Source organism: Clytia hemisphaerica, unplaced genomic scaffold (genome assembly GCF_902728285.1).
Source record: "Clytia hemisphaerica strain Z4C2 unplaced genomic scaffold, Clytia hemisphaerica genome assembly, whole genome shotgun sequence".
Taxonomy (NCBI): Eukaryota; Metazoa; Cnidaria; class Hydrozoa; order Leptothecata; family Clytiidae; genus Clytia; species Clytia hemisphaerica.
In genome coordinates, this window is record NW_027103414.1 from 932,904 (window position 1) to 949,606 (window position 16,703).

Consider the following 16,703-nt stretch of genomic DNA (forward strand, 5'->3'; position numbering starts at 1 on the left):
AATCAAAAATTTTAATGGTTTTAACTTAAAAATGCTGATTTTCAATAAAATTTCTATCCTTAAAAGATTTTGTTAAATTTGGCGGGCATTTAATATGGCGGACGGCCAATTTTTTAAATTTTGGCGAAAATTTAATCCCGCCAAAATGAATACACTTAAGGTAATATAGAATTTCAAGCTTAAATGTTAACTTTTTAGTTCCTTCACGTTCAAACGACCAGACTCAGGTCATACCATTGAGAAAAATTAACATGATATATCTATATTTTTCCTTCGACATTTTTTGGAACGTTATTCCTTGAGTCTGTCAACAAAAAATCGAGAAAACCAGTCAAAATTCGCTTCGACATTTATAAATTATATTCTCCTTTTTTACTGTGAGGTTTCTTCAGTTTGTATAAAAATTAGTATTCAAGCTCATTACTTAATATTAATCAAGCCAATTCGTAAAGATTGAATACAATCTTGTTCTTTGTAAAAAGGAAACAGGTGAATAGTTTTTTTAAAAACGAAAAAATGGTTATTTATTAACTTTTCATGTATTTTACCAAATGCTGTTTTATTTTTTTCTAAAAAGTGTGTAAAATTGGTTTCACGAGATCTTTTTTAAAGATTTTTAAGAACGAAAATCTAGCTTAATATTTATTTACTTTTTTGTGTTTTTTTACCACACGTCACTTTGCTTTTATCTAGATAGTCTGTATACTTTTTTGTAGGATATCTTTTAAATATTTATATTGTGTGTATATCTTTTAAATATTTATTGTGTGTATATCTTTTAAAGCTTCTCAAGCTATTTTACCTAAAAGAAAACTGTCTTAGATTTCCAAGCAGCTCGACCTTTTAAAAGTTTTTGGTTGCGACTTTTGATCTAACACGTCCTTTGCGCCTTTCGATTTAACACGCCAGAAAACCAAATTAACACGAGCCAGTTTTGGACTCTTCTGTGATTTTAGATTTAACACGGTGGAAAACCAAAGGAACACGAGCTAGTTTTAGGCTCGTCCTATGTGATTTTTGATTTAACACTCCGGAAAACCAAATTAACACGAGCCAGTCTTGGGCTCCTCCTCTGTGATTTTTTATTTAACACGCCGGAAAACCAAATGAACACGAGCCAGTTTTGGGGCTCCTCCTCTGTGATTTTCGATTTAACACGCCAGAAAATCAAATTAACATAAACCAGTTTTGAACAACTTGCCCGTGATTTTCAATTTAACACGCCGCAAAACTGAACCAGTTTGGGGGCTTCTTGACTGTGATTTTCGATTTAACACGTGGGATTCTCGATTTTAAGGAGAAATACCAAGTTTGTGATTTTAGGTTTGACAAGTGGGAGAATTATTTCACACGTGTGAAAATTCATCATGCGATTGGCATTTTTACATCCATGTGAATCTGTGCAGGGTCACACGCGTGTAACTCGCGTGTGAAACATATACTTTCACATGGCTGGAATTTAGTATTCACACGCATGTGATTCAATGATTTTTTCCTGTGTTACAATGTGTCATTAGGAATTTGCAGACTGTACTCCGACTCTTACACTTCAGAAATTTCTGCCATTGAAAATCTGGTCTGTAAAATTATTACGGTCTGTTGATTGTTTACGTACATTACTCAAAGATTGAGCTTATTTTTTATGTAGGTAAGCGGATGGAAAACAGACCAAACGTTTATAGGCGGGCGTGCTATGCAGGGAAAAGTAAGTGATATAAATAGCACTAAAATACAAAAACATGACGGGGTTCTTTACAAAATCAAATCAAATTTACTTCTTTCTCGTGGAATTAAAATAATTTCAAAGTTGATATATCTAAATTGGAAACTATTGAAAATGGTTGTTTAAAAATATTTTTACTATCAATTTATTTTGTGCATTACTGTAAAAGATTCTTTCAATATCAAATAAACCCCCGGATTTTACAATTTCTTCAGCCAAGCAACATAGATTTGCTGCCATCTTGCGTTACACTCATTTTTCATAAACTCATTTAGTATAGTAAGATATTAAGGGGCTTAGTAGTATATATACCATAATTGTTATTTAGTGATAAAATAATGTAATAGTAATATAATAATACTTTATTCACAATTCTTAGCTGGTCTCGTGGAAAATTCTTATTGAGTGAAGCTCAGAAGTTAAGCTGTAATTAGCAGAAGAGACCTTGGACAATTTGTAAAGAAAAACGGATTTATAAACTTTTGAAATGGTGTTAAAATTCTAGTTGGATTGAGTACACAATCATGACCGCCAACAGTCACTTGTCAAGTGTGAATTTAATGATCAAAGCAAAGAATTTTGAAGGCCTTCGAGAACTGAGAAAGATGATAATAAAGGAGATCTAATGTTTTTCTTCGGTTATATGGGATGCCAGGAATATGGATGTACAAAAAGAAAACTGTGCAGACTTATTCTTTCCTGCTGGTGTGAAAGAAAACAACAAGAAGATTGTACCCGGTGGGCACGCCTTGAGGAGGTCGATTGGATATCCGTATTAGGTCCGCTCGTCCGTGTCTCGTCCCCGTCCAAATAAGCCGTCCGTCGGATGACAATGTCGGACCAAAATTTGATAGACCTCCTTTGGACGTCCGCCGGACAACTTTCTATTCCAGCCGCGCGAGTAGAAAAAAGGCTGGGCTGGACTTATAATTCGCTATTCCGGGGGTTTTTTCAAAGACAAATTATAGTCTATGAATTAAAGCTCTAATAGAAACACTTATATAGTTATGGTTTACTATAAATGAAAATAAGGTAAATTATCAAAAAGCAGTTTACAGATAAAAAGACATTAGATTTTGAATAAACACGGCTATTTGTTTTCCTATTTTTACCCCCGGTATTTTTGTGAAAAAAGCGCGCTCAAATTTGACACAGTGATATCCGACCTCATCCGATATGTACAAGATTCCGTCGAAAGGAGAACGGCTGACGGAGAAAGAAGTGTTGTTGTTTTTTGGGTAGCCAGTAGCTGTTGCAGAAAAAAAAATTTAAGGTGAGTGCTTTTATTTTCAATTTCACCCTATCAAAGAGATCAAAACTAAAGCAGTAGAGCTCACATACTTAACAAATTTAACACATTTAAATTTTTTTGGTTCCTGTAGCTGTGGAAGGACACGTTTCAGTGTTATTGTTGTTGGATTAGGGATTATACACTATAATACTGTCGTACTGTATGGGACATAAAATATTTGTTATTATCACAGGTAGCTAGAAACTTTCTGTCTTCCCTTAAGAACCATAAGGGACCATCTGTCACTTTCTTTGATAGACTACTTGTTTGAGTTGTTCTACAATTAACAGGTTGATTTCTGAAAAAAAACTGTTGAAACCAAGTTGGAATTTCATTTATTTCAGAGCCAACTTGTTATTTAGTGGATTGGCTGGACCTTGCTGATTCCCCGGTCTGGGCTCAGGGTATCCTTTACTGTAAATCTAAGATATGTTCTGTGTTTGGGTCGTTTGTCGCTCGCCCAACCAACTACTCTCCATCATCCATTAGAACGGCCCTGTCCCGACTCCCCGGACAGTCCGAGGTAAATGGCTGGGGATCAAAAGTACTTGCTTTTTTCACTTTGGGGTAGCCAGTCTGGAATTCATACACAGTACGCCAAATATATTCGGCATGAGAATGCCCTCAATTGGGGTGTAACCTTCTTGATCCTCAAAATATCTTCGGTGTGGCTTTTGCATGGATTCCACACTGGCGAGTAAGGGACCATTCCAAAATTACGTACGCTCGAGAGGGGGAGGGGGTACTCCCAAAAGGTCCTTGTCCTTGAGGAGAAGTACGTACGCTCGTAATTTTCCCAAAACTGTCCTTTTTGAGAGAAAAATGCAATATTTTCACATGAAAAAATTGTTTATTCTACTGTTACAAGAGTTTCAAGTTTCGTCTTTGGTTAGGGGGGTTACTAAAAAGCGTACGTACGCTGAAGGGGGGGGGCACATAAAGCGTACGAAAGCATACAAGGGGAGAGGGGGAGTCAAAAATTTATTCATTGCTTTACTTCAAAATAACAAGTGTTTAGTAGGAAAGAAAAAGATGGTGTTTGTAGCATTTGTCAGATTTCAAAAACTTAGAAATCCGTCCGCCCGCCTGCTTTTTTATGGCGGCTGTATTAATATAATTACACATGTGATTGGTGGCTACCCAAGGGTAGGATTTTTGAAAATACCAAACAGAAAAACTTTGACAATTTTAATCAATTCTTATTGTAAAACGACAGATTGAAATTCAGTTGTCAATTGCAATTGAATATCAATCTAAACCAGTCGATAACAATCGATTAGCTTTTTCCAATTGATGACCAATTATTGTTAACCGGTTACTTTATCGAAGCTGGCTACACAACTTTTTGCGCAATGCAATTGGTTCTTTTCACATGACAACGGGCCTACATTGTCCACAGTTGCCCGTCGTTAGGAAATTCATTGTGACGTCACTTTTTCAAAGGAAAATGAACAATGCGTTGACATCATTTCTCTCATTTTTTTATTTCTGACGTCAGAAATTATAACAATTTTTTATCTCTTTTCGCTTTATTTCGCTATTTTTCCTGGATAAAGCGCTAAAAATCAATCGAAGCTGAAGGAAACGGTTAACAAATACAATAATGACTGTTTTTTTTCGGGCTGTACTGAAAATATTGCCCTCGGTCAAAGCAACATCCTCGCAAGCTCTGTTGTTACTTTACCTTGGGAAATATTTCTCAGTACAGCTCTAGCAAACCGGTCATTAATAATCAATGGATAGATTAAATATCAATTGGATAGAATTGATTACCTATCGATTAGGCTGGACTTGTAAAAATTTTGGTTTGTCCGTCACCCTGCGTCATTCGACTCTAGATTTTGGAGATGGGTCGGTCAGAAAAAAAATTATTTTCACAATTTTGTATCAAAATTCTGTTTACATTTTGGTAATTCTGAAAGGAAAGCGGAAGAGGCTCAGAAGGGAGTTCATGATTCTAAGATTAAGATGAAAGGAGACGGACAAGATACCGGTTTTGGTTTGAAATAACATTAACTTTTTTTGGGTTGGCAGGTTTTGAGGTAGGGTTGGTCAGGTGACCAAAATTTTGTATCAGGTGGGAGAGTCTGGTCTAATAATAACTGCAATTTTCAGATTCGTTTGGGATTTGATTGCGCTTAATTATGTTCCATTATGATTATGTTCACTTGTGCTACCAACTTCTTGTAATTCTCATATTACTAAAACTTTGTAAATCTTCTCTGATTGGTTCAATATTGTCATTTCTGTTTGATTAAGATTGTCTGGTTATACCACGGTAATAAAGATTTGTTCCAAAATTTGTTTTCAAAGTTTTTATCATTTATATAAATTTTATTGTTGTCATCAAAAAAATTGTTGCAAGTTGTCAAGTTATCAAATTAATTTAATAGCTTATTTTCCAGTTTATTTTGACCCCTCCTGGTTTTTCAGGCACACGAAAACTAATTCAGATCAATTGAATTTTCAGCATTCAAAGGAAGGATCACAAGTTGTGAAATGAATAGTAACCAGAGAAATTGAAAAAGGTGACTACAGTACTTTGTCTTTAAAAGGGCAGTCAACAAGTTTTGAAAGAGAGGCTTCATAGACTTAAAAGTTTTCTTAGGTGACCCCTAAGCCAATGACATGTGGCTTTTTACTCGAAATTTCTTTGCGTTTATTGCACAAATTTTTAGAAAAAAATGAATTTAATAGCTTATCATCCAGTTTATTTTGACCGCTCCTGGTTTTTCAGGCACATGAGAACTAATTCAGATCAATTGAATTTTCAGCATTCAAAGGAAGGATCACAAGTTATGAAATGAATAGTAACCAAAGAAATAGAAAAATGTGACTACAGTACTTTGTTTTTATTAAAAGGGCAGTCAACAAGTTTTGAAAGTGAGTCTTCATAGACTTAAAAGTTTTCTCAAACTAGTTTTATGCAAAACAGCAGCCTCCCTTTAGCTTCTATTATTGTTATTATTATTATTTTTATTTCTCATAACAGTATTTATAGTTTTATGGTTAATTTAGAACTCTGAGAAATACCTTTTTAAATTTTAAGGTTGAAGTCATGGAGAAATAGAAGAAGAGAAGTACAGAATATTTCAAATGCTAAGGAAGATGATTCGGATTCATCTTGTGATATGGATTTGGCAGACAGTGGTGATATTACTACTACGAGTGTTGGCCCCAATGATGGTGGTGGTCTGTCAGATGATACTCCCTCCGATCTCCCTGATATCCTTGATCCCCCAGAAGTTGCTTTTGAGTTGATAGGTGATGGTAACATTCCAGCTATAGATGGTCACATTCCAGCTATAGATGATATTAATGATGATATTAATGATAATGAAGTTAGCGAACAAAGTTCAGCTGAATCTTCTTACTCGGAGTCTGATATCGACTGCTTGGATGACGAGGATCAAATTGATAATGTGTTGTGTGAGAAATTAAAGACATGGGCACTTAACAATAATTGCACTAGAGCTTGTGTGAATGAGGTTCTTGGTATAGTAGGAGATCTGGGATGTAAAGTACCAAAGGATAAAAGAACACTTCTGAATACCCAGAGAACTGTTGCCCAAACACCAATGGGTCTGGGGCATTATATATATATTGGGGTCGAAAATAGAATCACCAAGTTACTTTCATACAATGATCGTGTTGATTCAATAGTTTTGTTCGTGAATATGGATGGATTGCCCTTGTTCAAATCTAGTCCGATCAACTTATGGCCGATTCTAATTCAATTTCATATTTTCAAACCCATCGCTGTGGCATTTTATTGTGGTAAAACTAAACCACCTTTTACCGAATTCATGAATGATTTTGTTGTTGAGATGAATCATTTGATACAAAACGGTTTTATTTTCCAGAATGTTCATTATCATGTCTCTTTATTTTGTTTGACATCAGATTCACCTGCACGATCTGGTATAAAAGGTATTATTCAACACACCGGATACTTTTCATGTGAACGCTGCTGTATCAAGGGTGATAGCGTTAAGGGTAGAATTGTCTTTGATCGAGGACAGGAAGGCGCTAATGTTGCACGAACAGATGACGCATTTCGCATGGATCTTTATGCTATACCAGATGAAGACGGAAAGCGCCATCAAACCAATGTTTCACTTCTCACCAATCTTCCCATCAAAGATATTGCTATTGATCCAATGCATCTGATCTTTCTTGGTGTCACTAGACGACTCCTCTACTATCTCAAAGGTTCTTTTAGAAAAATCAAAGCTGGAAAACTTTCTGCTGCATATTTGAATGCTATTTCAACTACTTTGAATGAAATCAGACTTCCTACAGAATTTGCACGTAAAGCAAGAACTTTATCGGAACTAGATAGATGGAAAGCTACAGAACTTAGCTCTTTTTTGTTGTATAGCGGGTTGGTTGTTTTAAAGCCTTATTTATCATCTCCTGCATTTAAACATTTCCTAAGTTTCTCCATTGCAATCAGATTGCCCAGCGAAGAAGACGCTACTATTCGTAACCGAAATATTGCAGCTGCACGTGATCTTTTGGCTTATTTTGTCAATAATTCACATCTTTATTATGGTGAAACATTTTGTGTTTACAATGTACACAACGTGGTCCATCTTCCAGATGATGTCTTTCATTATCGATTGCCTCTTATGAGATTTTCGTGTTTCCAGTTCGAAAACCATCTCCAAAAAATCAAACGTCTTGTTCGAGGTAGAAATAACCCATTGAGCCAGATCGTGAAAAGATGTGATGAATTAGATGGACGTTATTATCTCAAAAAGCAGATTGAAGTGAAGTATAAACCAGAAGGGAAAGATTCTTGGTTCCTTGCCTCTGGCCTTCTCATCCAGTTGAAAAGAACAGTAGCTCAAGGAGAGTTTTTTTTGCGAAACCTATAAACTTTGTGACCTTTCGTCTTTCTTTAAAGTGTTTGGTATTGATTCGAAAGATGTTGGAATATACGTTTTGAAATCTAATTTGAAATCGACCGAAAAATACTTCAGACAAGATGAGTGTTTGCTTGCCGTACAAAGAGGACCTTGTTCTTTTTTCCATGTTTCTATAGGTTTATCCTTTATTTTGGTTGATGTAATGTAATACTCAATTGGAAGCCTCAACAATCAAATGTTAAACCTGGTATAAAAATTTGCGAATTGAATTGTGTTGAGCACAGTGTGCATGATAGATTTTGCGTTGATCTTTGTTTGTGCCCGGTGACTGGTATTTTATTGCTTTGTTAATAAAGAAGTCTTGGTCAGAATGGTGGAGATAACATAAAATCTATCATGGCACCACACAGTGCTTATTGCAAATTCTTTATCGGGTATTTTTATGCATCTGAACCGGGTTACACGCTTTTTTTTATAAGAATGGTGTTAGTTCATTTCATCATGAATATTCTTAACTTTTTGGGGAAAATCGTCCTAAAATATTCTTATTTGGATCCAAATTAAACCTAGATTAAACATGTAATGCATACCTGAAGCAAAAAAATGGCATTTAAAACAAAGGTTTGAGCCTTCATGGGGGATAGTGTTGGCAATTTACAGTTAAAATTTCTCTAAAAGAGGCATTCTAAGGTTCAGCTGCAAAATTCCATGATGGTGATATTTTTAGCGTATTCTCAATTTTTTGCCCAATTTCATCATGAATATTCTTAGTTCTTATGAAGTATATTCTTATAAAAAAGCGTGTAAGTTATTTAGATTTCCTTCGAAAGCTATTGTTTCTATTATGTTTTCAAATTAATTTCAGAAAAACTGAACTTTGTTTATATTTCCTATTTCAGTCTTTACCTGTCTTTACAAGCAAAGCTGCTCCCTTTCTTCAATTTGGAAAACGATTCGAAGCTCATTTCATTTCATAGCTTTTGTGCAGCTTATTGCAGTTTATTGATATTTTATCTATTTTGTACAATAAATAGGATAGTCTACTTATTGGTATACAAAACGTCTTCCAATAAGTAGTCAAGGAATGACTTTCAGAAAGATTGAATAATAGAAGTTCGAGTCCACTGTTTTTGTTTTTTCTACAATTTCATCAATTTCGTTGAATAAAACGGTAAAATCCGCGAGGGAGTTGCGCCAGCTTCATGGATTAAAGAAAACAAGTTATACTGGCCGAAGTATGGTGCTGATGCGCTAGCAAAAGAGGGAGCGCCACTCGACGAAAGGTGGCCGTCGTACGATCTTCACGAGGTTAAGAAATATGATGGTATGTTACATTATTTCTCTTTAAATTATGTGAAGAAAGAGATTTTCAGGTTTCAAATCAGAAAAATACCCTAGCATTGTACCCAATACAACATATTTCATGCATTTTTAGGAAAGAACTGAATAATATTTCTAAGAAAGAACTTTTATCCAAAAATATTTTTGGTTCAGTTTTGTCATAAAGAAGTTTAAAAGAGGGGGCGATTTGTCTAATTTCACATATCCTCTTTTCCCAGATGACTTTCAGCGCTTGAATATCTGCCAATATTCCACTACGGAGAATGATAGTCCCGTGAAAAAGAAACCTGACAATGGTTAGTTTGTTTTTTCACGTCTGTTATTAAAACTTGTGTACATCATGTTGTTTTTTAAGAAGGTTGACTTTCAATATTCCCATTCTACTTTTAAAATTTTCATTTTTTATAAATAGTGACAAGCCGTTAATCCTTTAGTTTTATCAAAACAAAATTAAAGTTATATTCTATGTAGATTGGTAATGTTTTAACCCTCTGTTTAACGATTTGAGGTGTTTTTTCGTCTAGAACCGAGCCGTGCATCCAGCCCTCAGTTTAATATTTCTTCCAGCTATCAAAATTCATTCAAGCAAACTCTCCCTGGTGCCATGTATCAGAATGAAATTCAACCAGGTAAATTATGATTAGGGTGTTTATTCATCTGGATCCTTCTTTCTAGGTTGTACATTCATTTTACCGTGTGCCTCTATTAATCATATTTTCCAAATTGTATATTTATTTCAGGCTCTAGAATAGTATGAACCCGTCCCCTATTTAAATTATATGGCCTCCCAAAAAAAGAAAAGGCTATGATATCAGCAGCAGTCTCACAAAATCTCACAAATCTGTTCATTTTAGGATCTTGCAATGGTCGATAAAAATTTTGCAACAGCACCTATAAACCAAAGTAAGTCATCACTACTTTCATAAACCATGCCTTACATGGACAGGTTGATTATTTGGAACTGCCTGTTTTCAAGTTCAATCATCTCCCGAAGCTGAAGTCTTTATTTTACTTTTAAAGCTTCCTGGTTTTGGAATAAGTTCAACCCCTTCTTCGACATACCTTTTTTTTACAACAGGGAGAGAATGTGCGGATCCAGTCGTTCGTTCAAGCTGCTCACCATTAACAGGGAAAATCGACAACAGCAGTGTGAATGACTTAATCCCATTTGATCCACTAAATAGCTCCATAGGTTAGTGATCCTAATGTTTTTGGAGCTTAGCCTATTTTAAACTAAATTGACATGTGGTGAATATATAGAATCGTGATTTATTGTTACATAGTTCAAAATCGTATGTCAGAAAAGATTTCATTTACACGTATTTCATTGGTATGCTATCAGCAGCAGTCTCACAAAATCTCACAAATCTGTTCATTTTAGGTCTTACAATGGTCGATGAAAATTTTGCAACAACACCTAGCCAAAGTAAGTCATCACTACTTTCAATAGCCATGTCTTACTCGCACCTAAACAGACAGGTGGATTACTTGGAACTGCCTGTTTTCAAGTTCAATCATCTTCTGAAGCTCAAGTCTTTATTTTACTTTTTATGCTTAGAATTTTTACTGGTTTTGGAATAAGTTCAACCCCTTCTTCGACATACCTTTTTTTTTAAACAGGGAAAAAATGTGCGGATCAAGTCATTACATATACAGAGGAAAATTATATTCCTAACAAAAGTAAGTCATTACTACTATATATAACCATGAATCATGATGTCTGGTTTTAAATTAAATCACCTCCCGAAGCTTTACGTCAGCCTTGTCTTCAATCAACTACTCTTTTAAACATTAGAGAGAAAACAATGCGCAGACGCAGTCGCTCGCTCGAACTACTCCCCGATGATGGCAGCCAAGAAATTAAACAACAGCGCGAATGGTTCGTTTGGCTTTATCCCGTTATCTTCGCCCAAAGGTTAGTAATTTTCATTTTTCCAAAGTCAAATTTTACCTAACTTAGGATGATTAGTATGCGTCATATCTTAGTATTCCAATTCGGAGTTTTATATTTCACTATTCCAATTCCTTCCGATGAGTCCTTTTTCCCCGTATCTGTTCGAGATGTTAGGTATTTATATATTTTATACACATATACACTATATTAAAACACTTTTCTTGTAAGAAGAACCAATATTTTTGGAGATCAAGAAACTAACGTTAAAAATAAAAAAACTTTACTTCTGATTTAATTTTGCTTTCTGGGCTATGACTAAACTAAATTGACCCCTCTGTTGGCATTTTCACTGGAAAGGAAAAATAATAATACAGCCTCGATAACAATATTTGTTTCCTTTTAGAAAAAAGTTACCATCCAAATGAGTGTATGCCACCCAATGATTTACTCAAATCAAATTCAGGTACGATTTATCTCAATCTAATTTATCCCAAGATTTATTTTAGACATTTTTGGATGTGCACCTGTCAGACTAACAACGTTTTTCTCTCTGAGTTATTGATTTATCCTTGTGGCTATTAAAAGTTTGATTTTCATTTGATAGACATTGTTTTCATAGGATCACAACCAACCATACCAAATGCTTCAAAATATGGAGATGGGGTAAACGATTCCAAGAAATGTCAATGAAGCGTAAGAATATACACTCATATGTAAAATTAAAACACTGTGGTTAGTTTGTTATATAATTACCATTTTCACATGAGTGAATCTTCAATTATAGAACAAGTCACTGCGAAAAAAGTGTTCAAAAATATTCTTTAAATATATACTCCAAGAGGATTACTGTAATTGAATCCGAAAAATGCAGCATAAACGTAAATGCGAAAAGGGTGCCTTGAGTAGGCTAATTTTGGCGTTGACTATTTTTGCGAATTTGCGAGTAAGTTAGAGTAATAGTTTTTGCTTTCGCTGCCAATTACATTTAAATATAAATAGACATCAGTTCTAATGGATACGGAACAAAAATTTCATTTTAAAATGGGAATGATTTTTATGGAAGCAAAGTTTCTTTTTCTCTTAAACTCTTTTCTCCTATTTAATCCTTCTTGTTATTTGTTTTAGAATACCAATACTCGATGCTCATGGAGATGCAAACCATCAAATCAAACCAGGAACGAATTTAGCAAATTCTAAGCGGTAATATCGACAACGAACCCTTGGATGACCTAGACCAACTGATTGCTATGGAGACCATGGATCAATTTGATGCTCTCGAGGAGGAGCTGAGACAGTCACGTGAAAAGCGAGTGAAAATGGTAAGCGACTTGAGTCCGTGAGTTTTTACAATGAATCGAGTAAAGTTATAGTGCTGCGGTAAAAAAAGTTGAGTGTTTGCTTTCTTTATTATTATCTAATATTCATGCTTCTAAAATCTCTTTAAGGTTCACTTTTTCACCAAAATTTAGTCTCTCTAAGGGACAGTGATTGAAAGTTTTGGCCGTGTCATCATCAAACTCATAATCAGTATGGCTGTGGAGATTTTACTTCATTACTTCAATTTCTTTTATAGCGAAAACAAATCAAGAAGATTGGGGGGAAAGACTGTCGCCAACGTGTAAGACTGGCACTGCACGCTCTATTGAGCAAACCACTCCAATGGAAGTTTTCCAAAGAAGGGCTTACTGGGAAGCGAAAATTCATCGGTACCCAGATGTGCAGATGTATACAAAGTGAGCTAATCTTCACTCATAATACCATTGTTATATAGCCAAAATCTCTATTTCATTTTCATCAAAATGCATTTTTTTCCCGTACAAAGATAAGCCATGAAAGTGCCAACTAAAACTTATCTTAAGAAAGTAGTCTTATAATATTTTCTTCATAATAGGCTTGATAAATGATTAATATCAAACGATTTAAAAGCTTATTTGAGCCATACAATGTTAGTTTTTTCTTCATTTTTAGTGGCATTGATAGATCAAAGCACAAAAAAGGACATCCAAGACGACATTGGATATATTCTGCGTCGTGCAAACGAGAAATAGAAAATAGACCGTCTAAAGAGGGGCAATCATCTTCAGTCCAAAAGAAAGCATCTAAGAAGAAAAAAGGTGCTTGTGCAATGAGTGATGATTCCAATTAACCCATCTTTTCTGGTTAATCAGAATTGTCACTTACATGTTTTTTTTTTTTAGCAAGTGTATGCCCCTTGGTCAGGCTCGTGTATGCTTAAGTTCTCAAAGCATCTAGGCATAGTTTATGCTTATTATATGCCTAAGAATCATGCTTATGATTCACCCCGAGCCAAGTTTTTAATGAAATTTCAAAAATTTTGTAAAAATTTGTTCAGATTTTGGAAGCAGTGGAATGTTAGCTAGCCGTGAAATGTCTTATTTTTTACTTGACCTCTACGAAACCTTTTTAAACAGATAAAAATGACCACTTGAAAAATATTTTAGGCTGACATATATGCTCATGTTATGCTTAGGAATTCTGCAAATCTGAGCGTTATGCTTATAAAAAAAAACATGTATTGCGCAAACTCCTTTTTTTTCTTAGATGGTTGCTTTTGAAACGCAGGCGATTGCTTCTCTTTAGAAGCATTCAAAAAGTACGTTCGTCATTTCCCAGGTCTTGCCTTGAAGATAATTGCGAAATTAGAAAGATTATTTCGGTCTTTACAAAATGTAAAAAATGGCCTTGTTGTTTAAAGGATAAATGTGTTTCATATTTATGACTCACCCCCTCTTCCTGTTCGTTTTTATTCACTCTTTGGATGCCTCCCCAAGCGGTTTGCGTGATTAGGAACTCTTTCTTGCGTGAAAGCGTGATTAGAGATTTATTTTGGCGTGATCAAGATTTTGGCGTGATGCGTGATATGTAATGCAAACATTTGAGGCGTGATGCGTGATTTTGGCTATTTTTTGCGTGATGACAAATTTTAGCGATTTTCGTAATGCGTGATAGAGAAAAAAAATTTGCGTGATGAGGGGTGCTGCTGGGAGGGGAGGGCTCATTGTACGCCAAAATTTATCTTTTTGGTTTATGTTTAAGGAATTGAATTTTTGTTAACATTAGGAACTCTCTCTTTTTCTTTATTTTCCCTTCCCTGCACATACAAGTTTGTGTAGCACTAGAGACATATTTGAGAGTTTTTCCGAATAATACACGGGTTTCGAATTAAATCTGGCGCGAGAGAAAAAATCAAGTAAATAAAAGGAGCGATAAGGGGAAATGCCTTATAAAAGGTTGATAGATTTCCTTTCTTCTCTTTTGAAAGCCAGGTGTTCATTCAAAAGATGTTTTTCTATTTTAAATTCAATAAAAGAAATATGATTAAACGATTGACTTTTTATTTTAATGTTTTTTGTTTTCATAATGACCCATAAAGTCTGTCAAAATGGAAAAATGATCTAAAATTGCTTGATACACGGCCAATTTTCGTTCTGTTTACTTGATATTTTTCGTGCAAATTTACATGGGATCAAAGCTAAAGCTAAGCAAAAATTTAATTCGAAACCCGTGTATTGAAATTTGAATCTTCGGTAGTTCTTTTAATTCATAGATTATTTATTTTAATGTCCATAGTAAATATTCATAAAAATGAAAATTATACGCCTTCATATGTAATATAATAAAGAGAAAAAGAATTCGTGTAAATAAAGATTCTTGTAAAAATATTTATTTTCATTTATGTCATATTAATAAATTATATTTTCCCAAAGACATGTATAATATTAAAATTGAAGCTGAATGTTGTCTATCATTAAAATTCATTTTTCAGACTGATAAAATGTTCAAACAGTTCTGCTTCCCTTTAAAAAAAATCATTTTCAGAGCTCTTCGCCCAACGTGGGCACCTGTTAAAGTGGAATAACTGCTCCATATCAAATCGAAATGTAATTCCAATGTAAAAGATTTTATTCGATGATTTTGTACATAAAATGAAAAAAAGACGTCCTAAGGATGACATATGGACGAGCTTAAAATGTCTAAATGAAAAAGGATCTTTTTTTATCCGTATCACACCCAATGGGGAAAAACGTCTTTTGGACGTCTAATGTACGTTTCTAGGACGTCCAAAGGTCATAAAGCCGTCCATTGAATGTCCATAGGACGTTGCGTGTCCATAGGACATCCTTTATGGACATCCCAATGAGACTTCTCACGGAGCGGATGGGATTCGTTTCATTTTGGACATCCTTCAGACATCCGAAATACGTCCGCATCTGACATCCACCTTGTCAAAATCGGATCTTTGACGGACATCCTATGGAAGTCCTGTGCCCACCGGGTAGCTTTAAGGTTTGTTTGAATCTGTTTTGAAAACTCTACCAGGCAAATGCACCTAAAAATTTAATAATGTTCATTCACTTCACCAGACTCTCCCACTGGATACAGTCGATAGCTTTTTCCAATCGATAACCTCAATCGATTGATTGGATATCGATTGATTCCGATAATCATTAAGCTTAACAAATATCAAATGACCTTAATCAAACTGTCAAAGAAATTCTATAACCAATCATTGTTAAACTAGCTAATAGAATTTTAAAATTTGCTTAGTTTTTATGATTATCAAAAAAGTTTGATTCTTAACTAGATCAAAATTTTGGTGTTATTTATTAAAGGGATTCCGTCACAAAAAATGAAACTTTGTCAGGACTATCATGAAAAGCATTTGGAAATTCAAGTCAAAGTTGTCAACAGTGATTCTCAATCACAATAAGGGCCGCAAATCTTTTTTCCGGAGGTTTTTGGGACAATACCTCACACAGTCTGGAGATCCATACTCTTTATTCAAACTTACAACACATAAGCAAAAATCCCATCAAAAGCTACTAATTGAGAGTATGGTATTTTTGACCCAGTTTGAATTTGTTTACATTTGGTTTGAATTTCGTGCCAAAAAAGCCGTTGATAAGGTTAGCCAAAGCAGATTGGCGCACTTCCAATCAAAACAATAATATCACGTGGTTTGAACAATTGTTTAACAGCCAATAGAATTCTGCGGACAGATTTGGCATCTACAAAAATACCCGGCTACTCTGTTATTTCTATCAAGATTTCTACATAATTATTCGTTTTAACTAAATGCTATACTTCGAAACCACACGGGTCTCCCAGCTATACCTCACAAGCCATTGCAAAATCAAATTTTACATCATCTAAACCTTTATGACACCAAAACTCTTTCTAGTTTTATTGACTAAGCGTTCAAAAAGGAAGATTTACCTTCTCAAGGACAGTAAACATGTTTCTTACTTTTAAAACCATCCATTTTGTCCATTCAGCAAAAAAAAATGATGTTTTTTGAGTTTCGCATGACAAAATCTAAGCCAAACCCTTGCATGTTTGGTACCGACGGAAAGCAGAGGGAATTCCACATCAGACCCTGTTTTCGATTTTTTAGTTTAGTCTCTTCAGGGGGTACAATAGCCTCGCATGTACCAAAAAATCGTCTTCTTTCTCCTTCAAATAGTAATAAAAATTGACTCGGAAAAATTGAACAAAAAGTAAGGTCAAAGGCATATGCAAAATTTATCTACAGTCCTGGATATAACTATTTGCCCACCCCCT

At 34.7% G+C, this 16,703-nt stretch overlaps 2 protein-coding genes and 1 long non-coding RNA gene across 4 annotated transcripts; all 3 read left to right on the plus strand.

Annotated features, from left to right (window-relative positions):
* The first annotated feature begins 2,751 nt into the window (after nt 1–2,751).
* On the plus strand, nt 2,752–7,894 carry LOC136797455 (uncharacterized). The gene is made up of 2 exons (XM_067054029.1): nt 2,752–2,996; nt 5,485–7,894. Exon 2 carries the CDS (start codon nt 6,146–6,148, stop codon nt 7,892–7,894), a length of 1,749 nt encoding a protein of 582 aa, XP_066910130.1. The 5' UTR covers nt 2,752–2,996; nt 5,485–6,145.
* A 1,137-nt stretch (nt 7,895–9,031) lies between these two features.
* On the plus strand, nt 9,032–9,851 carry LOC136797521 (uncharacterized). The gene is made up of 3 exons (XR_010845264.1): nt 9,032–9,209; nt 9,445–9,522; nt 9,751–9,851. It is a non-coding gene; the product is annotated as an uncharacterized lncRNA (long non-coding RNA).
* Nucleotides 9,852–10,088: 237 nt separating this feature from the next.
* LOC136797474 (uncharacterized) lies at nt 10,089–13,163 on the plus strand. Of its 2 annotated transcripts, XM_067054049.1 has the most exons (10): nt 10,089–10,129; nt 10,305–10,418; nt 10,608–10,652; nt 10,847–10,906; nt 11,022–11,141; nt 11,524–11,583; nt 11,740–11,813; nt 12,246–12,439; nt 12,694–12,853; nt 13,089–13,163. In XM_067054049.1, exons 1-7 carry the CDS (start codon nt 10,090–10,092, stop codon nt 11,808–11,810), a joined length of 510 nt encoding a protein of 169 aa, XP_066910150.1. In that variant the 5' UTR covers nt 10,089; the 3' UTR covers nt 11,811–11,813; nt 12,246–12,439; nt 12,694–12,853; nt 13,089–13,163. The 2 variants fall into 2 exon arrangements, with proteins under 2 accessions (XP_066910150.1, XP_066910151.1); XM_067054050.1 differs by lacking the exon at nt 10,305–10,418.
* The last annotated feature ends 3,540 nt before the right edge of the window (nt 13,164–16,703 follow it).